Source organism: Hypomesus nipponensis, chromosome 22 (assembly GCF_054491055.1).
Source record: "Hypomesus nipponensis isolate SF chromosome 22, ASM5449105v1, whole genome shotgun sequence".
Lineage (NCBI taxonomy): Eukaryota > Metazoa > Chordata > Actinopteri > Osmeriformes > Osmeridae > Hypomesus > Hypomesus nipponensis.
This window is the reverse complement of record NC_140382.1, coordinates 17,111,276-17,133,589: the sequence shown is the minus strand read 5'-3', so window position 1 is coordinate 17,133,589 and position 22,314 is coordinate 17,111,276. Positions and strand designations below refer to the sequence as shown.

At 47.8% G+C, this 22,314-nt stretch overlaps 1 protein-coding gene across 6 annotated transcripts; it reads left to right on the top strand.

The window, feature by feature from the left end:
* Positions 1 to 823: 823 nt before the first annotated feature.
* On the top strand, positions 824 to 21,472 carry LOC146236944 (fibrosin-1-like protein). Of its 6 annotated transcripts, none has more exons than XM_084687619.1 (19): positions 824 to 1,071; positions 1,574 to 1,913; positions 8,757 to 8,957; positions 11,768 to 11,848; positions 12,117 to 12,143; positions 12,805 to 12,834; positions 14,109 to 14,157; positions 15,413 to 15,731; positions 16,180 to 16,400; positions 16,542 to 16,762; positions 17,263 to 17,304; positions 17,615 to 17,710; positions 18,027 to 18,083; positions 18,245 to 18,274; positions 18,396 to 18,467; positions 18,608 to 18,734; positions 19,166 to 19,234; positions 19,436 to 19,739; positions 19,865 to 21,472. In XM_084687619.1, exons 2-19 carry the CDS (start codon positions 1,626 to 1,628, stop codon positions 20,898 to 20,900), a joined length of 3,270 nt encoding a protein of 1,089 aa, XP_084543745.1. In that variant the 5' UTR covers positions 824 to 1,071; positions 1,574 to 1,625; the 3' UTR covers positions 20,901 to 21,472. The 6 variants fall into 6 exon arrangements, with proteins under 6 accessions (XP_084543745.1, XP_084543743.1, XP_084543744.1 ...); XM_084687617.1 differs by having other exon boundaries at positions 16,177 to 16,400; XM_084687618.1 differs by having other exon boundaries at positions 825 to 1,071; positions 16,177 to 16,400; positions 19,868 to 21,472.
* Positions 21,473 to 22,314: the final 842 nt, after the last annotated feature.

The window sequence follows — 22,314 nt, the reverse complement described above, 5'->3', positions numbered from 1 at the left end:
TTCGCTTGCTATGTGCCGTGCTGCTTCGGTGTGTTTATTTTCTCCTCCCTGCCTTTCGGGGAAAATTGAGAAGGAACCATGATGAGGAAGGGCATGCCTATCATGACGCATTAGCCCAGACGTCTCATACATCCTTGGAACAAACTGAACAGCCTATTAAATTAATTTGTTCTCTCTTCAGTGTGAATGTTATGAGAGAACAATGCCAGTCTGGACACCGCGCAGCTGTTTGCAGTCCCTCACGAGGCACATCATGACAAGCTCGAGCCTGAAGACTGGCAGCGCCTTTACCGGTCAACAGGTGCTCGACATAGTTACAAGCCGTCGTTTTCTCGACAGCCTCGGGCTGACACGCATACACTGAGCACTTAATAGGAGTTGACTCAAACACTCAAGAATCCAAAATTACTTTTAAAATGGGGTGTGTACAAATTAAATGTGAAATACGTGGACAACGCTGTTAACAAAGTTAACGGAAATTATATTTATCCAATATTTTCCATCTTATCCACACAAGGCACCTTGGGGTTTGTTTATGTCCATGCAGGATTTGCTAAATGCAGAATACACGAGATTTAAAGGGATATGTTACAGTAGATGGTTCAATGCACTAAGTAGGCATAATATGCTTAATAAAATAGGTTTATTTATATATGACAATGGCAAACGACAAGTATTAGTCAGTGGCGGTATTTGTGTTTGCATGCAGGGTCACCAAGGTCCACCCAGCCCCCTGCTGCTGTCAAGTCGATGATCATTTGAGCCACTTCCGCGCATGCTTGGCGGAAATACGTCAGTTGTGCAAGCAATTGGGATTTACTGTACCAACGAAAATGCAATACATTTCGCAATGTAGGACAAAGTGGGAAGTGGGCTTTAAATGTAACGTGAAACACGTTTAGAAAAACGGTTTTCATTAGATCAAAGCGTGACACACGATGTCGAGTCGCGCGTTATGGAGTGAAGTATTCGAGATTGGACTAAACACCGACTCAGTAAAAAGACTATTCGTTCTCTGGATGGGGTTTGCTGAATTTGATGGATGGTTTCGCGTATAAGGCTAACCACAAAGTAAGATCGTATTCAACGTGGATTTATTAGTAAAATAATGCAGCGTTCGCTGCCACAAGTAGGCATGCTTAGTTTTTTCTTATTGTCCTATAGGCTACGCTATGTGGCGACGTTAAAGCGTGAGGAGTTGCTACACATGTAAACGCTGTTTCTGTAAAATGTGTAGGCGATCCGTAACATCCATAAATGCACGTACAGCCGGTTTTAACTGTATACGTCTGATGTGAAGGCTGTAGTGCGATGACGAACACGTTGCCCGACATGATCTATCTTTTGTCTGACAGTCGTTCTACTGCGGTGGACAACATCGCAACAAAGTTGCGAAGAAGAGAATTCACAAATAATGAACTGTAGCAAAGTAACATCATCTAATGTATTGTCGTGGTTATTAATCAGAAATGTTACAGTTGATGCATTGTAATTTAGCCTGTCTTAAATGTTTATAAAGTGTTTGATGTAAACAACCTTCGTTCTTATGTTATCCTCTATCACATTGGCTTAGGTTGCAAGATTGTTCAAAATATCAGATCTACGTCCCTTGAGAGACGGAAAACATGGATGGGAAAATAAAACGCAGTCGGAGGTCAAGATCTCAAAGAGACCGCGTGCGGAGAAAAGTCGCTATTGATAACGTACAAAACCGGAGTCCCTCGTCTGGATCCGACCGTGGACAAAGTCCTTTCGGGAATAAGGCCCTACGGAATGACGGAAAACATAACAATTTACATCATGACCGCCCCACACGTCCTCTTAGGAAGAAGAGACGAGGTTCGGGGTGTCACGAGGAGGATATTATTGATGGGTTTGCCATCTCCAGTTTTTTGAGTCTGGACAATCTAGAGGTGAGTCATCTTGTCTTCTGCTTGTGGTTTAAAGAATTGAGGTATCTTATGTGTATAGTTAAGCTACATGGATAGGTTGTGACATGGTTAGATGTTGACTCGAACTGTACGATAGAGGCATTAACCAATCTAGGAACTTGATCAGGTTCTCTTGAGCTCCTGTTTATTGTAGGCAATGAAATTGAACAAAGCAGAGATTAACAGATGTTGCAGATAGTTGGAGCCATGTTTCAGAATGTGATCGAGTTGAGATATACTGTCCCGTTTTCAAAGAACCTGTGTTTTGCACTCTCTCTGTCACTCCCTCAAGTGGAATGACATGGTAACCCCCACACTGGAGTTAAAGCCCTCAACCTTATCTGTGATAAACAGACACCAGGGAATGTTCCAAAGAAAGTCACAAGTTCAAAATAGCTTCATAAAGACGCACCATTTTCTGTGATTCTTGAGTTTCCTTAAAGTGAATTGGATTGAAACTTATACAAACTATTAATAGTGTACTTCGAATACCAGGGACGGTTGTTTCTCAGTTCCTCTTGCCAGATGGTGAGCAGTACAAAGAGACATGAATGGTTAGTGACAGTGAATGATATTCTGCTGTAATGATAAAGAGGTGATTCATAGTCTGTCTGACTGGAGTCTTTATCCAGATAATCAATACAGTCATTCAGATGGTGTTTCAGAAACGTAGCTTTCTAGACAAACTGGTGAACTGCATATGAAAGTGGGAAAAAAACCAAATTTCTTGCTTTTATTTGTCAGAAGTGAAGCGGAAGGCCAGACGTATGTGCAGTCGGTACGTGATTTGTTTGGAAGCAGATTTAATCTGACACCAATGGGTATTGTAAAACCTGAAAGACATTAGCGGTTATCGTAACAAGATGCTCAGTATGTTTCCCCAGTAGCCTTGAAGCCCAGAAGAAACAATCTGATTATGTGATGATGTGTGGCTTGGGTCCTGTGGCCGTCCTGTCTGGTTTGGCAAACACAAAGACAGGAATGGCTTTTTTTTTTGTACTGTTGTTGCTTTTTAATATTGTATTTATTTGATCCAAAACAACATACAAATAGTGCATATAAACAGTATAGAAGAAGACGAGGAATCAGAGAGGGGATCTTTCTAATAGTGTTCCAGTGGTGTCGTGTGCATCTTTAACCCTGTTGACCCTGGCCATGTTTTCGAGCTGTTGCGGTCGGTTACCCCCCCCCCCCCAATAGGTTTGAAAGACAAGCTATCTCTACAAGGGAAACCTTGTTAGCGCTATAATGAACATGTTTTACCTGCTTGGCCTAGCAGCTACCACAATGAACTCCTTCAGTACCCTCGTAAATGAGTCTGTAATGGGAAAAGCTTCCAAATCCAAACCGTCCTTACCCAGTAACCCTCTGAGACCCTATATACTCTAATGTCGTTATTTAGTTTCCAGCTGTCACTTCAGAGCCCCTGGAGGTTTATCCGCATCTTATCCAACTCATCCCTGTGAGATGGCGCCCCAAGGCCTCAAATGTACAAAGATCTTCATCTATACCTCATTAACGGCAATAACTCTATCAACACCAATGTGAAGAGAGTAAAACATTTAGTTTATAGAAGTACCATTCACAGATAACAGCAGAGGATGAATTAAGTTTAAATAGGAAAATTGTTTTATTCCACTCTCAGCTCAGTTCTAGTTCAATATGTAAGATGTGTCCAACGTATGCATAGAATGGCAAAGTGGAAATAAAAGGTCAACAACTTTTAAAAGTTTCAGAGTAGGTTCTGCTGTGAGACGTGCAATGCTTATCATTTATCAAGTGCGCCGAAAACAACGTTGTTTAGAACCAGCTCTCTGATCAGTATCTTCAGTCTCCTGTTTCCCACAGGTGTTCTGATAAAAAGCTGAAACACAGCCTATCAAGCCTATTTGAATTTTAAACGTATCAAACTTCAATAGTGGTCGTTTTCAAGAACACAGCCTGTCAAACGGAATTTGAAGTGCCTAAACTTCCTTTGACCCTTGTTTTTGTCGGTGAAGATCAAAGAGACAATGATTTGGAAAAAACGGGCCACAACAGATAGGATATGACCGGCTGATAAGTTGTTTTCATAACAACATAAGGCGGCATTGACAACGTTTCATTATGCGTGTCCATGTATGTCCTTGGTCAGGGATCTCGCATGAGCCCTGTTTGGGGAAAGTCTGTGTGTGGATGTGATAAGAGCTTGAATGAGACTCTTTGTCTCTTTGCACAGTGTTCGGTGCCAAAAGCCATGTTCCTTGTGTCTCTGGAGGGGGGAGAGGAGTGAAGAGAAAGAAGAGAGAAAGGAGGAAGAGAGAAAGGAGGAAGAGAGAAAGAGGACAGAAAATATAGAGTAGGCAGCTAGAGAATCAAAGAAACGCTACAGTTGAGGAACAGTTGAGTCTTATTTTGTCACACACACCCTTTATCTTGTTCAATGTTTTTCTCTTTCAAAACGGCAGTTAAGAGTCAAGGAACTGTCTGTGTTTACCAGCTGCAGCGCAAAGGGACCAAGTCGCAGCTACCAAGGCACGGTGCAACCATAATAACAGTATCTCAACTACGATGCTTGTAGCATCTGCCTCACCCGGTGAAACGCTCGGGAAAGCTCCGGTCCCCTTTTATGGTGACTGAGCTCCGGATTTCACCGGATAGAATTTCATTAATACTAAATCTGGGATTAGTCATTTGTAGAGCGAGCTGTCAGTCGGTTACTCGTGTTAGATATCCTGGCTCCGAGCTGACGTTCCGACGCCTCACCTTTTCATAAATAAACGGACAGCGTTTGATGTACTAGCTCACCCCCCGCCTCCCCCGTCCAAAGCAGGCGTAGCGTGTACACACACACACACTGACAGATGTGATTTCATGTAGCCGCGTAGACTCACCTTGGTAGCGTGCCGGTGTTCACTGCTGTGTTCCACCCCCGTGTCATACGTGTGTTTTACCACCAACGCCATCAACTCGATTTCCAGACAAGCTTCCATGGACGGGCCTACATACAGTATCGGTTGAGTGGGCCTGAATCCAGCTCCAGGCACGCATTGATTTATCTCTGTGTTCAGATGACTGTGTAGTCTTGTGTTGGTGTTCACTCTCGCCCTGGTGATGAGGAGGATGGTGGATTCTCTCAGGCCTGGTGATGAGGAGGATGGTGGATTCTCTCAGGCCTGGTGATGAGGAGGATGGTGGATTCCCTCAGGCCTGGTGATGAGGAGGATGGTGGATTCCCTCAGGCCTGGTGATGAGGATAGGTCTCAGGTAACACTGCAAAGGTCAGGTTTCACCACTGCTGACTTCACCTCCACACACTGTAAAAACTTGCACTGTAAGGTGGGTGTGCATACGCACTTGTTTGTGCTTATGTTTGTGTGTATGCACACTTGTGTGTTTTCATACATGCATGTGTGTGTGTGTGTGTGTGTGTGTCCTGCAGCCCCCCTGGCCTTCGGCCCAGCAGCAGAGAGGCAGGAAGCAGGCCGGTTCAGACTCTGCCTCCATGAAGCCCTCTGTGATTTCCCTTTCTTTGTTTCCAAAGCTTGTCTGCTGTAGCTGTAAATAAACCTTCCCCCGTCACCCCGCTCCGCGTCCCTTACACAGGTCACCACCAAGCCTGCTGCCCATCCAGCCAGTTGTGTTCGGGAGTAGAGGGATGTCAAATGTGGTGTGACTGACTGTGTGTGACCTCAATCCTGTGGCTTCATAATGACTGTTGGCCCCGTTTTGCGGTATACCGTTTAGTCCTGATAAGTAGGCCTATCCACTGTGAATGGTGCTGTTCCAATTTTAGAGTTCCAATTTAGAGGGTGAGGCAAATTATCTCTCTCCTTCTCTCTCTCGCTGTCTCTGTCTATCTCCCCCTCTTTCACTCTCTCCCTCTCTCCCTCTTACTTTATTTTTTCTTTCCATTCCACTCCCCGCCCTCTCTTTCTCTCTCTGTCCCCCTCACCATCATCGTTCTTTTTCCATCTCCCTCCACATTCTCTCTCCTCTCTTCCCTCCCTTACTTGCCCAGGCTTTATTCTACAGGTATAGTGAAATAAATGCCCGACATATCGTCACCCAGTGCAAAGCCAGGACGTGACAGTGAATCAACTCAGAGGGAGAAATCTTAATTATGTCTAATTGGATTGTTTTAGCGCTTCACAGGATGAAAAGGCAGGAAGTTAACACTAACTAGCAGTTATTGCAGATGGATCATCCAACCTGGGAAGTTATCATATTTCTTTGTGGCAAAACGGTGGCGGTAAAGCTGTAGGGTTAACGACAGGTTCCAACTGTGACAGCGTGACAAAAGGAAACAGCTCTTGACAAGAGGGAATGGTAGATTGTAGGAAGCTCCAAAATCCCTCAACCGTGTGTCAGGCGTTGTCGGGAGCTTGCTCCACACACAGTAGGATCATAATCTCCTGACGGCTTCTCGCAGCGTCTAGAGAACACGTGAGCTTGACGAGGCCCGACACAGAAGCCTGTCAGGCACACTGACGTTCTTCACTGGAACGAATGACAGCAAAATCACCCGTAGCCCTTTGAGGGGTTAGACATATAGCTGTTGTTAGCTTCCACAGGCAAGCTGGGACGAGTCAGTCTGGATGTCTGGGGGCTGTCGAACATTTCAGGAGCTCTCCCGTGGTCCGCTGCTACATTATTCAGACGTTCAGATTTTGACAGGGTTGAGGCCTTCCGGTCCGTCAGATCCACTAAGTTCACACCTGGTATTATCAGTATCCCAGCCTGTCGGATGACAACTGGAAGTGGTGTGTGTGTGTGTCTAATATACAGCTGGAGGCTGAGATGCTAACTAAGCTGATTCACCAGCTAAACAGCATGTGTCTTATCTGTGGATTTACAGCATGTAGATTACAGATTGCTGCGTGAACTGTAGCTAATGGACCCAACGCCGCCATGTTTTATAACATCAGCGGGATTGGTGCCCAGAAACCAGGGGTAGTATGAATTAACGCTTAACACGCTGATCCATGGATGTCTTTAAATCTATATACAGAGTGGTTTTACGTTACGTTTTCATGGGTTCGTTCCAGGATCGCCTGTGGCGATAAGTCACGTTAAGTGAGGGGGGGGGAATCTCTGTGTCTCGACCCGCGCTTGTAACGCGTCTCGCGTTACGTCCATCCAAGAGAGCTGTCACGGCGGCGCCGCTTCGTTAATGATTCATGGCGGTTATGGCAGGCTGGAGCAGCACTTACGGGGCGACCATTAGCCGATTGCATGCCCTTTGCACCCCCCCCCCCCCGCCCGACGCAAATAGGATTTGAATAGCATAACCCCCCCGCCCTCCTCCAGCCCCCTTGTATCTTCTGTCCTTTGTGAATGGGTTTTTGAAGAGTGTGTGGGGCGGACTGGTGAGAGCTGATGGCTGGGAGGCTTGTTCGCTGGAGGTCCCTGACGCCTCGTCATGTCTTTATGGAGGACGACGGGGCCAATCCCCTGACTGTTAACACTGCCGATGGCTCCACCATTGTTTGACAGTTTGGGCTGTTTTGACAGTACCTGTGTATGGCTGCAAGGTCACGCCAGTAACCTGGGGATTTAGCAGGGGTTATTAGATCCACTGTCTTGTACACAAAGCTAGGCTCCTTCACGACCCAGACAGAACCTGAATCACCCCTGGTCTCACCCCACTGACAGGAAAAGGGTGTGTGTATTCGCCGTGGTTAGAAATAGAGAGCTGATATATAATTTATTCATTCACTCAATATTTTCCCCCAATCTGTAACACAGGGCTGTTTTAGTCAGGGGGCATGTTTCTACGCCCTCCGCTCTGGATTCCCAGCATGCCCTGTCACGAGCATGGGGCACTTTCTCCCGGCGAAGCAAGCGGTGATTATTGTGATCAGTGTGCTTCGGTAACGACACGGGGAGAGGTGGAGAAACAGAACGAGACATTATTCAACACACTCTGCCCGGGCTTTCAGGCGCGCCATGAATATTAATATCACTATGGCAATGGCTGTGGAGATTAGCTCAAGGTAACACCGCGGCGGCGGCGTTCTCCTCAGCGATGGTGGAAGGCTGTGGAGGATGGCGGAGCGCAGCAGGGAGGTTCACACACGTGCTGGCTGACTGGGATTAGCTGTGCTTCCATCGAACAGCAGGAGAGCTAGGCCCAACAGCCTCCGGGGGGGGGGGGGGGGGGGGGGGGCGTGTTTGTGCCGTTAACACTCATTTCTATGCAGCTCTGTAATCGCTGAGGCGTCTGTTGAGATCACCTGTGATTATTGATGCTGAGGTTTGTTTGGGGGGGGGGGTGGTGGGGGGGGGGTGCTGAGCTTTGCTGTGATGGCAGGTGTAGCAACAGAACCGTAAGACACCCACCCTGCTCCCCCCAGCCCCCCCTCACAGTCCCCCCCTGCTGCCCCTCCCCCCGCAGGCTTTGGCTGTTGTCCAAGCAAGGGCTGGCTGAACACGGGGCTCCCAGTCCAGACCTCCCTCTCTCTCTCGCTCTCGCTCTCTCTCTCTCTCTCTCTCTCTCTCTCTCTCTCTCTCTCTCTCTCTCACAGGCTGACAATAGGCAGCAGCTGTCCACCCATATTCTGTCTCATTGGCTGCCTCAAAGGATATGACCTGAATACACACGCCCCGCCGTGCCCTGGAGTGCCCTGGGTGTCTCCTCACTTCTTTTGTCTCTGAGATCTGTGTTTTTTATTTTATTGATTTTCCTTTCACGACCTCTTTCCTTTGTGACTCCCTTTTTCCTCTTTATGACTCCCATGTCGAAGCCCCGTCATCATCACACACAAGGTATTTGGCCTCCCCTCCTGTTATGCCTTCCCTCCTGACACATCTTCTTCTTCTTCTCTCGTTCCTGCTCTGTTGTAGCTGGCTCTGAGGAAGAGGACCAAGAGTCTGCGGCCCCAGCAGGGGCAGGAGAGGTGGGAGAGGCCGGGGCAGCAGAGGCTGAAGCCTCAGAAGGCCCTGGCCCCCGTGAATGGTTTCCACGGCAACGCGCCGTGCAACGCGGGAACGCCGCAGGAGGAAGAGAAGGAGCGAGGGAAGATGAAAGGCAGGAAGAACAAGCAGGTGAGGTGGTGGTGGTGGGGGGGGGGGGCGTGGCCTGGTCTCGGTCAGGATGTGGGGAGATGTGTGGATGTCTCTAGTGCAGAGGTCTTCAACCCTGGTCCTCAGGGACCCCTGTCCTGCACGTTTTAGATGTTTCCCTGCTCCAACACACCTGATTCAATTGAATAGGTTGTTATCTAGTTATGCAGAAGCCTGTTCTTAACATGTAAAACGTGCAGGACAGGTGGTCCCTGAGGACCAGGGTCGAAGACTTCTGATCTAGTGTCTTTGTGGGTGGTTTGTTTGTGGGCATTTTTCCTCTCATGCTGCATTGGACAGTTTCTAAGTGAAGTGTGACAGGAAAAGCAGGGAGAGAAAGAGAAAGACCTGCAGCAAAGGGCATCGGCCAGATTCGAACCCTGGCTGTAAGGCCTCAGCCTACATGGTACGCACACTCCTCCGGTCGACTACTAGGGCACCCTGTGTGCCTCCTGTTTTGGTCGTCTGATGTAGACCAGGTCATCATGACGTAAGGTTCCAATTTCTCTTGATGTTCTGTTTCAGATTTCTGTGAAGCTTTTTCAACACTATCTCTCTCTGAGGTGTTAATTGTAGAACCAGTTTCTCAATGAAGTCTTCCTATCGCTTTTTACAAAGCTTCCCATCCACTGTGTGTAATCGCTTCACACGAGGCTGTCTGCCGTACAGGAAGTAAAGAGGGAGCCAAACAGGAAATGAGGTCCAATAAAGATCTGTGATGAGAGAAGACAAGCTTTGTGAGGAGCTTCCTCCTCAAGGCAGGATGTGTCTGTGTGTTTCTTTTCTTTTTGAGAGAGAGAGAGATACACGCACACACACTTCTATGCTTCTATGCTACACGCCTATGCTTTTTCGTCTGAAACAGCTTGGCAAGATAAGGACTACCCAGGAAATACCCCTTTTTCTTTTCTTTTTTTTTTGATAAGAGAGAGGTTCTCACACTCAATATCTACATCGCAGCTTTTTGTTTGGAACAGCTTGGCAAGATCAGTATTACCCAGGAAATACCCAGAGGATGCATATACACCACAAACTTTGCTTTACAGGACTTATGCTTAACTTACGTTTGGGAAGCTCTTTTAATGGCCTGATCCAGGTTAGCAAACATAAAACATGACACGCAAATCTTACAAAGATCTTACAAAGAGAAAGAGCCTGTATTATTCAATTATTTTGTAAAATGACACGCTGTACGTCTCTTAAGCTATTAGACACACCACCGTTAATGACGCTTGTCTGATCAAAGCCAGAGACGTTTATTTACTAGTGTGGTAAAGACGTGTGGAATCGAGGTTATGAATGTCGTTTCTGTTTGTCAGTGAGAGGAGTTCAGAGCAACTGTCAGGATCAAAGCTGATTCATAAAAGCAAGCCGTCAGGGCTTTCCAGGAAGTGTTACACAAAACAGTTTTCCAGGCCTCCCCCTCACTCGCCTATTGACGATGCATTTAGTCTACAGCTGCACATTCTTCCTGTGCTTTAATAGTCCATGACGTCAAAAAAACCTTTCAGATGAAGACACTTGTGTTTGCTGTCGTCGGGAACCAAGCTTTGCTTTGCAAACTCGACAGAAAAACACGTGTATTCAAGCATGCAATTGTTTGACACACAGACACCCACATACATGCACACGCAGACACACACACACATACATGCACACACAGACACCCACATACATGCACACGCAGACACACACACACATACATGCACACACAGACACCCACATACACGCACACGCAGACACACACATACATGCACACGCACACACAGACACACACATACATGCACACGCACACAGATACCGAGAGAAACCGACAGAATTTCCTGTCTTGGACCAGCACTCATGACAGCGTCCCCATGTTCCTGTGACATCCTCCAAGTCATCCTGAGGTGATTTGTATCATCAGAGACTGCCGGATCGATATGACATTATCAGACGGTTGGTGGTTCATCACCATAGGCTGCTGAGCAATCAATCAATGCACCGTTTCCTTTTTCTGTTTGTCCTGAAACAATTTGCTGTGGCTTTGGGGTCAATATCTGAGAAATAAAATACATTTACTGCATAGATTTTTTTTAATTCTGTCAGTCAAACTGTGTGTGTACTGTACTGTGCGTGAGTGTGTGTCTACCTTTGGGATTTGGCACACAATCGAATCAGCCATGTATTTATGTGGACTTAACTGAACAAACATCCATTCTCCGGTAGAGAACTGGGTCCTTGTGCTGTCTGTCGGTGGCTTCCGGAGTCTGGACAGGATCTCAGCTTGGTTTCAATCAGGTTAACTGTGTCTTTGAAACAGATGTCCTTTCTGATACTCTTCTGTGTTCTGCTTGAATGTCTCATGGTCGCCCTCTGCTGGTAAAAGCACAGTTTAACAGAAAAAGCGTTCCTCGTGGTTGAAACACGGTACACAAGTTTGAAGAAAACCCCAATTGTGTGAAGTTACGATACTTGCCATGATAAATGTTGCACATTAATGTATCCACTTTTACCTAAAGCTTCGATCAAATGTTTAACCACCTGAGCCATGCTCGCTCCCGTATAATCAGTGCTCCATAGGATCTTGTCGCAGGGAGTCAGGTGGCTGAGCGGTGAGGGAATCGGGCTAGTAATCTGAAGGTTGCCAGATCAATTTCCGGCCGTGCCAAATGACGTTGTGTCCTTGGGCAAGGCACTTCACCCTACTTGCCTCGGGGGGGGAATGTCCCTGTACTTACTGTAAGTCGCTCTGGATAAGAGCGTCTGCTAAATAACTAAAATGTAAATGTAAATCTTGTGCCGTCTTCCAGGGAGCTCAGAGGAGCAGAGCTGAGGTCACCAGGTTGGTCGGTCCGCCCCAGAGAAGCAGTTCCAAAGACCCCCACAGCGAGGTAGGACTGCAATGCCTCCCCTGCATCCCACACAGATCCTAACAACAACAACAAACAACCATGGATTCATTTCGCTTTCATCAAGCGACGTATAGAGGGGGATTTGAACCGGCGACCTCTTGATCCGCAGTCGCTCTTAACTCTTAGCTTTTGCTACACCCATTCCCACAACACATGTGTTAACCCGATTGGGAAAGTTGATTTAACTTCATAGAAAAGACAGAGTCGGTCTCCTCAAGTGAATCCGACTCCTGTTTTCTTTCCGCAGACCTCATTCTCGGGGCGGGGATATTCGGTGAGTTACCTCAGCCCTGTCTGCTGTCCGGACCCCTCCCTAATCTGACAGGGGTCAGGCTGCGGGTTTGATTGAACCCTTTTACAAGCTAGTTATTTCTACTGGATGACATTTAAGCTCGGAAATATAACAGATGTCAGACACTGGAATTTAGGATTGTGGGGTGTGTGTAATCTTGACATGTTGACAGTGAGCAGAGCTGGATCCATTAGTACTCAATGGGGGTGGGGGTGTGGTTTGGGGGGTGGAGAGGGGGACTCGGTTCAGTGTGAACTGCCTGGATGATGTACAGCTCACAGCTCTCTGGCCTGTGTCGTTGGACATGATTAATGTTCCCACAGCAGTTAAAGGAACAGCTGTCACCATAAATGAGGTGACAGAATGAATGCAAGTTAATCCCCCCCACTCTCTCTCTCTCTCTCTCTCTCTCCCTGTCTCTCTCTCTCTAACTCTGTCTCTCACTATCTCTTGCTGTATCCCTCCCTCTCTCTTTCACTCTCTCCCTCTGTCTCTCTGTCTCCCCCTCTCTCTGTCTACTTCCTCTTGTACATAAGATGTTGGGGAATGGTGACCAGATCAAATGTCACCTGACGTGTGAACATGATTTTGAGGTTTGAGAGGACTCACCTGATGTTGGTTTTGCTCTTGTTTGCTCCCACAGTGTGACAGCGAAAGTGACCTTGACGACAAGGTAAGCGGGTGCCCACCTGACATTCAGTCCTTGCGCGGGACTGCTCACCAACCCGTCCTCAGAGGAAACCGTTGAGGAAAAAATGTGTTTCAGCGCATTTCACGATGCATCGCATTTTAACATGAAGCAAGAACACCCTGCTCTATTCCAGAAAGCAGGTCATGTGACGTACCCGGGTTAAGTTAACTCCCCAGCTGAGTCCCAGCGTTGTAGCAACATTGCCAGTAGGTTTCTGCAACATTGTCCATCAGCTGGTGGGTTAACTTACCCGGTTATGTTGCATAACCTGCTTTCTGGAATACCCCCCTGGCCTGGCTTGGTTGTGTTGAAGGGGGTGGAGGGCCCCAGATGGCAGGCTAAGATGGCAGTCAGCCTCTCTTATTGCCAGGTCAGAACAGGGTAAACACTGAGGGCTCCTCTGTGGTGGTCCACTGACAGACACCGTGTCTGGGTCATACAGGAGTCAGCAGCTTGACTGTAACACAAGGTTGATACTGATAATAATAATATCAACATTTGGTTGAATAATAATAATAATAATAATAATAATAGTAATTAGACTGTCTTGGGGGCTGTTTGTCGTGGGATATGGTCTGTTGTTTCTTGTATTTGTGCAACGATACAGCCCTGTAGATAAAAAACCTTCAACACAGAACCAGTTTACCTGGAGAGAACAAGTACAGGCTTTAGGCTTTATAAAGTCATGTTTGATATGAACAGAGAATGTACTGGAGCCTAGATACAATCAGTCATTTGAGTCCGATTGGAAACTCTGCATCTCCATGACAACGTATTCCTAACAGGGTCTAGAAGCCTCCGCCAGGTATGTACAAAGAAGGCCTACCTTTACACCGTGGCTTTGAACGGTTTTGACAGTTTGAATCGGGTCGTTCAGAAACTGCTTTAGTCTGGTGTCATAGGGTAGCTTAGTTTGATGCATGATCTTATTGGATATCGTTGGCCTCTGTGGGGTATTGGAGCACGCCCAGTGAAGGGCACGTAGACCGGGGAGGGAGTGGAGAGTGTTTTAGCGCATCTTATGTCACAGCTGTTGAGGGATTGAAGCCACTTTAAAGTGTGTAAAATCAGCGTCGCTCTATCTTACATTGGGGCTGGTACAACTGATTCTACATTATGAGGACATAACAGAATGGAAAATCCTTAAACTGTAAGTAGTATTTGGATTGCAAGTGCAATATTGTATCAGAGTAGGATAAAGACATGACAGTAACTTTAGAGTAATAATTATTTTCTTTCTTTCCCCCCTTCTCCAGGTCTCAGGAGTTGATGCAGACAAGCTGTTCACGTTACGGATAACATTTGGTAAGAATTCTATTTTTATTTGGGGGTATTAGTTGCTTCATCATTACATAAAAGTACCTTCTACTTATCACCAACAATAATAATAATGTGCAACCGTAGATACGTAAGATATGCTGCTATTTAATTTTGTCCCGACACGGATGCAAGTTTAGAGACCTGTTATTGTTTGCTGTATGATGTATTGTAAATGAAGCTGAAATGTTAACATGAAATGTGAGTGAGCTAGGCAGAGTGACATGCTGTGGAGTTCACATTGCTGAGGTGTTGCCTTGTAAGGGCAGCGGATCATTCCCACTGTCTTCAAAAGCACTACATCTTCAACCCGAAGCCTGTTTGGACTATGTGGTCACATTTCACTTCATTTGACCTGCATAACCATCCCTGATGGGCGTATGCACGCACACACACAACCTCACAGACACACACACACACACCACACACACATACGCTAATCCCAATGGCGGTGAGAATCTTTTCAAGCTGAGCCAGGGGTTTAATGTGCCTTGTGAAAGCGATTAGAAGGTTTCTGTTAACTCTTCCTGTCCTCAAACTGCTTGTGGTGGGCTTATGAGAGAGGCATTTGTTTTAGGGAGTCTTCTATTGATTCAGCTGGAAGCTGACTGGCATTCAGGCAGTTTGAGCGTTATGGCAATATGCTGAACACACGACTCTCCCTTGCCAACAACCCCTTGCCCATACCACTAAGACCACTAAAGTTTTCAACTGGCTTTGTTTTCTTCAAAAATAGAGCATTTATTTTCAATTGTGGTAGAGATTGGTTAATAACTCTCTGTCTTCTCTGTCTCACTCTCTCCTTCTCTCCCCCCCCCTCTTTTTCTCTGTCTCACTCTCTCCTTCTCTCCCCCCCCTCTTTTTCTCTGTCTCACTCTCTCCTTCTCCCCCCTCTTTTTATCTGTCTCACTCTCTCCTTCTCCCCCCCCTCTTTTTCTCTGTCTCACTCTCTCCTTCTCCCCCCTCTTTTTCTCTGTCTCACTCTCTCCTTCTCCCCCCCCTCTCTTTTTCTCTGTCTCACTCTCTCCTTCTCTCCCCCCCTCTTTTTCTCTGTCTCACTCTCTCCTTCTCCCCCCCTCTTTTTCTCTGTCTCACTCTCTCCTTCTCCCCCCCCTCTTTTTCTCTGTCTCACTCTCTCCCCCCTCTGTCTCTCTCTGTCACCCCCATTCGTCTTTCTCTCTATCTCCTTCTCTCTCTCCTCCCCTCTCTCTCTGTCACCCCACCCCCGCCCCCTCTGTCTCAGAGTCTCCAGCTGACCTCCAGCAGACACCAGAGGTGTCCAGCACCACCGCCTCCTCCAGGGTGTCGGGCCTGCAGCGCAGCCAGGAGCAGAGCAACGACACTCCCTTCGCCCGCCCCGCGCCCAGCCCCGGCCCCCAGCCTCCCGGCACCCCCGCGGCCCCTCGCACCCCTCCCCCGCTGCCTGTGTGCGTGAAGAAGGAGCGCTCCTCCCCCAATGTCCCCACCCCCCTCCAGACCCTGCCAGGCCTCGCCCAGATCAAGAGAGAACCTCAGGTCCCCTTTTCCCATCCGCAGGCCCTGTTCTCTGGCCTCCACAGCAGGTAACTTGTGCAGGGTCTCACTGGTGCCGCCTGCAGTGTGACAGGTGTCATAGACGCATAGGGGTACGTGAAGGCCACTCTGACATTGTTTATAAAAAAGGGCCAAACAAATGAATTTTGACTGGATTTGATGGTGGACTGTGTGTAGTGTGACAGGTGTCACAGTGGACTGTGTGCAGTGTGACAGGTGTCACAGTGGACTGTGTGCAGTGTGACAGGTGTCACAGTGGACTGTGTGTAGTGTGACAGGTGTCATGTTGCACTGTGTGTAGTGACAGGTGTCACAGTGGACTGTGTGTAGTGTGACAGGTGTCATGTTGCACTGTGTGTAGTGTGACAGGTGTCATGTTGCACTGTGTGTAGTGTGACAGGTGTCATGTTGCACTGTGTGTAGTGTGACAGGTGTCACAGTGGACTGTGTGCCATCTCTTTCCTGTCTCGGCAGCAGTTTGGAGGGCTCCCGTAAGAGGCCGCACCCTCGGTCCCCTCACCTCGGACGCCACTCCTCCCCCTCTCCCGCCCTGCCCCTGGCCATCTCTGAGCTTCCCGCCCCGCACTACTTCCTGTCCGGCCCGGGCCATCGGCGGATGGCGGCGGCCATGTTTCCCAGTCCTTTGTCCCTCCCAACCAATGGCATCGGTGGAAACCCGACTGGCAGTGGCTACTCTGGTAGGAAGCGTGCATGGCTATGGGAGGGTGGGCAGGGTGGGGTGGTGTGGGGTCACCTGTGCTGATTTGAGGCATTCACTGTTTGCTTGATCTTTAACCCTTCCGCCTCTCCCCTTGCCCCCCCCCCCCCCCCTCCCGCAGAGCATGACCTCCTGCGCCAGGAGCTGAACAACCGTTTCCTGGCGCAGAGTGCCGAGCGAGGAGGCGGTCCCATACCGGGGCCTGTGAAGGCCGAGTACCACCAGCACAGTCACCAGCACCAGCACCAGCACACCTTCACGCCCTACCCCCCCTGCGGACCCCCTCCTGGCATTCTGGGCACGCCCTCCGCCCCAACCATGGGTCGTACCACCACTCTCAATGTAAGTAGCCTGTGGATCACCTTCCCATCTCACGTTTGGGTTTTCCAGGGATTTAGTTTGGGGGAAAAACTAGAGAGTTGAGGTTTTACTTGAGGGCTGCAGGAGAAATGATGTTATGTCGTCGTGTTTCGACACGTTTTTTCAGTGCCGTATTTCAACATATCAGATGTAATGTCTCCTTCCTCACAGACACGTCTGGGGGTCTATGAAAGCTTATTTCCACCCACCAGGGGACTTGTAAAAGCTTTTCTAAGGAAAGAGCGAGACACTGTAACAGCTATGACACGACACTTCCACAGACAGCTGAGCACAGGTTGTGTAAATGGAGTTTTGACACACTCAAAGCTGCCGTCTGACTAAACAAATCTGGTGCAGGAGAAGGGCCTAGGTCGTTAGGGTTCTTTTGATGGTGGGTAATTGCTCGTGCGAGACTATGCAGGCTTTGGCAGGGCTTGAGCCAAGTACTTAGAACTGCACTCTTTGTGGTTATTGTCCGACAGTTGGAAAAGTATCCCGTCAAACTGGAAAGCCCGTATTCAAATGTAAGTGCACATGTTGTTTCCTTGTTAAGCTGCCCCCATTTGTTCACATATTCAAGGTTAAACTATAGGTTCAATTGTTTCATTTTATATCTCGTATCGTCTAGTCTACTTGTCTGCACTGTTGGGGAAGCCGGAAAATCAAAATAAATCAAATTTAAAAAACTATAAATACTCATAAACTTAAACATTTACTTGCACATGGTTTAGGGTATCAGCTGACCTCTGACCCGACCTATCCGAAGTGTTGAGCGTACTCCAGTATGACTTCCTGTGGTGCATCCTAGCTAACCCTTGGTGTGGTCTTGTCTAGCTCTTCCCTCCCTACCCCCCGGGGACGGCAGGCATGCCCGCCCTGCTCCATCACACGGCACCTTTCAGCTCTCTGCAAGGAGCCTTCCAGCCCAAGGTCCTAGCCTCTCATTCCTTCCGTGTCCTTGTCTGTCTGTGACCCCGTGGGCCTTTGCTGTCTGAAGCGGTAGTTATTGCAGTCGGGTCTATCTCTTTGGGGGGACAAAAGTTTTTGTGCCACCACCCCCCCCCCCCCCCACCCCCAAATTAAGATATCTTTGGTAGTTATATCTCCCCCCCAGAGTCGGTAGAGCAGACCCCTCTCCCCGGTGTTTGGAACCATTGGTCTAATGTTTACCATGTTCTACTGGTTATAAAGAAAATACCACGACAGCAGCATCATAAACATGTGACCTTCATGTGTCTCCATGTAGGCTAATCCTCTGGACGTAGTGCTGAGACCAGGAGAGATGCCTCAAACTCTTCCTAGAGTAGGTGTTCTTCCGCCCCTGCGAATGTCTTATCTACTGTACACCAGTTTTTTAAAATAAAATATTGAACCTAATGTCCTGCCTTATTGTTTTATTATTACAGTAGATAAGGTGCAATGGTTTATGTCCTCTCTCTTATCTCTTATCACTCTTTCTCACAGATATCTGATCCATTCAGAGCCTCAAGCTGGGTGAGACAACATATATATATATATATATATATATATAATATACATGCAATTGTTGCCGCATATTTAATAATAAAGTAGATGGTATGAGTTTGTATCTTCATTCAGTTGTATGATCTTGCAGAAGCCTGGGAAGTGGTGTGCAATGCACGGCCAGCTGGCCTGGCAGATCCACCAGCAGCAGCAGCGGATGAGGGTAATCTTTCTGCTCTGACTAGAATTCTAGAACCTACTGTATGATTCTATTTCCTCTATTCCATTGTCCCGTTATCATCCCAATGAATGACAACTTCAAACCTCACTTCCTTGCCTTCTCGCTTCCTTGTTGACCAACAGCACATGCGCTTTGATCCTGGGAAGATGAGTGTGAAGCTGGACCTGTTCAGCCGGCCGGCGGCAGCTGGCCCACCTCCAGGGCTTCCCTATCCCCAGGAGATGACCCGACCCCTGCTCCCCTCCTCAGGTCAGTCCCCCTCCTCCACATGCCCACGAGCAAGCATTTTGTGAATCGGAAAGGCGCTAGATCATAAATCACAAATGGTATAGTAATATACCATATCATAAAATCATACATTGCAAAAATGCAGAAATTCATCAAATCTGAACTTGTACGGGGCTGAATCCCAGCTGAAGTGCAGGGATGAAAGTTCATGTTTTAGCACAACTACGGGAAATGAGTCCCACGCTGCTCTGCTGACTGCTGCTCTACTGACTGCTGCTCTGCTGCTCTACTGACTGCTGCTCTGCTGCTCTACTGACTGCTGCTCTGCTGACTGCTGCTCTGCTGACTGCTGCTCTGCTGACTGCTGCTCTACTGACTGCTGCTCTGCTGCTCTACTGACTGCTGCTCTGCTGACTGCTGCTCTGCTGACTGACGCGTCCTCTCCTCCTCAGGTCTCTTTCCCATGTCCCCGTTCAGCAGTCCGTTCCCCCCTCACGACCTGTCTACAAGTCATCTGCCCGGTAAGTGCTAAAGGAACTCAAATGTGCTGAGGTCAAGTAATCAGGAAGTTCATGGTCCATCAGAATGATGTCCATTTTTAGGCTGAAGACTTATCTCAGGATGTGATTCATCAGTCCGTCCATGTACTTACCATCGCACGCATTTAGGAGAAGATACAGATATACACTTTTAGAAAACATAAATATTCTGCCTCCCCTCAGATCCCTTCGGACGGCCCAGTACCTATGGAGGCTTTGGGAACGTGGCAGGCAATGCCTTTGGGGGGCTGGGGGCCCCATCAAGTAGCCCCTATGGAGAAAGGCAAGGCCATGGGTTGCCAGGTTTTAACGCCCCCCCTCATGATGGCTGGAACCGACTGCATCGCACACCACCCTCCTTCCCCACTCCACCAACGCTGTCCAGGCCTTCGGACTCGGAACGCAAGTCAGCAGGGACCAACAGCGAGCAGCGGGAAGCCAAGAAAAGGGATTTTACCGCTACCAGAGAGGAGTCCAGCAGAGACAGGTCAGTGAGGTTCTTAGGGGATTTCACCAAAGAAGGCATTCAGGAGCTTGTTATCTTTGTCTAATGTTTATCTAAACACTATATCTCGATTTGAATCTCAGCCAGAATCTCTCTGTTCCACCCAGTAGGTCCTCACAGGAAAGAAAATCTCAGCCCAACCAATCGTCCTTCACCAGCTACCAGATCAGCAGTCTGATTGGTGGAAACAGCTCAGACAAGAAGAAGAGCAGCCTGGACCAAGGCCCTCAGGCGGAGAGAGTGATGAAATCGCTGGGGAAGGTCCAGATTAAGCAGAGCTCCTCTCCGGGGCCAGAAGCGCAGAGTCGAGGGCATCCTGACCCCTCCACGACCCCCACAGTCAAGCGCCAGTTTCCCTGCGAGGCCACACCCCCTCTGAGGGGCTCTGTAAATATAAAGCAGGAACGTAGAGAAGAGCTGGAGCTAATGGCAGGGACGTCTAACATGACCCTCTTGCTGCCCTCGGTTCCAGCCGTCTTGGCTCATCCCCACTCCCAGGTTCCGCACCCTTCGAGGCGCAACTCCTACCCCAATTCAGGCATGTTTCAGGGCAGCCACCTACCTCACTCTCTGCCCCTCTCCATGGGTCCCTTGCACTCAATCAGTAGTCTGAGTGCACTGGAGAGAGCGCGGGTTCAGCCCTTCATGGAGGCCCGAGAGCGGGTGCCCTCGCACCTCCCGGCCCAGTGGGAGCCCCTCCGCGACCCGTACAGAGGGCTCTACCTGCAGAGCCAGCAACCTCACTTGACCTTTGACCCCGCCCGGGGCCACAGGCAGCGAGAGGCCCAGCACCACATCCAGGACAGGCACCGGCAGGCGGAGGAGAGGGCCAGGCTGCACCAGCTCCAAGGCTCTCCCATGGAGGGTCACCTTGCCCACACGCCCACATTCATGTCCTCCTTGGGCGGGGCCGTGTACCCTCGTCTCAGCCCCTCCGCGCCGCACAGCGGACACCTGAACAGGACTCCCCCCACCGCTACCCTCAGCGCTCCGCCGCCGCCTCCGCCGCCTCTGGTTTCTACAGCAGCGCCCGCGGTGGGGGGGGGACCGGCAACGCCCAGGAAGACCACGCCGACAGGAGGCACGCCCGCCTCTGGGGAGCTTGCTCCGTCGGGCACGGCCAAGCAGGTGGAGGCGCAGTAGAAAGGCAGTCGAGACATTACTGATGAGACTGGGATTCTCTCATGCACACACACATAAATACATACTGTACATACACATATGTCCATACACACACACACACACACATCACCTGCTGAGATCATTGGGTTAAAGACTCCAAAAGCTACGTAGAAATAGCATAATGTAGAACCGCAAATTACAGCAAGTGAAATCTCTGAAGTAGTTCTACTTTAAGCCTGTTGAATAAGTAGAGTTCTTATAATGTTTTATGTTAAAATATATTGGTATTTGATAGTAATATATGATGTTTTTATGTTTATAAGATTTTTATGCCTTTTCTGTGTAAATAAGTAGATTTTATGAATTGTATGAATTTGTACATTTTGATGTTGTTGAAAACAATGCCTTTTATTTTTGTGTATTTTAACACCCAAAGTAAATTATTTATCAACTAGTAGACAATATGTTATATTCGCCCTAAATTAGTTCAAATTAATTTAACTGTTATTCATGCTTAAATACTGTTAATTACAACTCTGTACGTGTACATATAACGTGTCCTTTGTTTTTAAAGTATGTCTATTTAAAAGAAATACAGAGTTGAGTTTTTTTTTAAGCTGCTACATTCCACAGCACTTGTAATGTAAATGGCCAATGGTTTGACGGAGTTCATTAGATCGACTCTTACTAAGGCACCTCATTCAGCATTTACTGCATTTATGACCTGTTGGCCTTTAAATCACCTGTCTTGCCCATTGTAATGCTCCGTTTGAACTTCAGAAGATTGTCTTGACTATGTCTACATGTCTACATGCATTGAGTTTCTGCCATGTAAATGGTTGATTAGATATTTGTGTAACGAGCAGTTGAACTGGTGTACCTAATAAGGTGGTTAATTCAAACAGTAAAACTAAAGTTTTTCAAAGCATGCTCTATCTTCTAAACCAAAGGGCATTGTGTATAGAACAGTATTCAGCTTTTTCTGAATAGTGTACCCTCTACTTATTGACCACATGTTCAAACATTTCAAAGAGTAAGGAATGATTAATATTAGTCCTGAACCAGGAATCAATTGAAGTCCTGTTTTTTTACACTCTCCTCTACAGGTGTGTCTGCACAGGGGATTAGGGCTTTGGGTTGTGGCTGATCTACATAAGCATCTTGAGTACACAATCAGCATTGCTTGCACTCCCTGACCATGAAGGGAAAAGACCATTACAATATCATGTTCAGAGGGTCCTGAGTGCATTATATGGTCAAATTGAGCCAACCAATGCCTTTTTCTGAAAAGTATGAAATCAGAAAATATGGTTTATGATGCTAGTTCTCTAATAAAAACGGCAGGTTCAGATAAAGAATGAAAAATTGTACATTCTGTGCCTTAATGTTACTGCCATGCACGTTTTTTTATACTTAATTTAAAAAAAATACATAA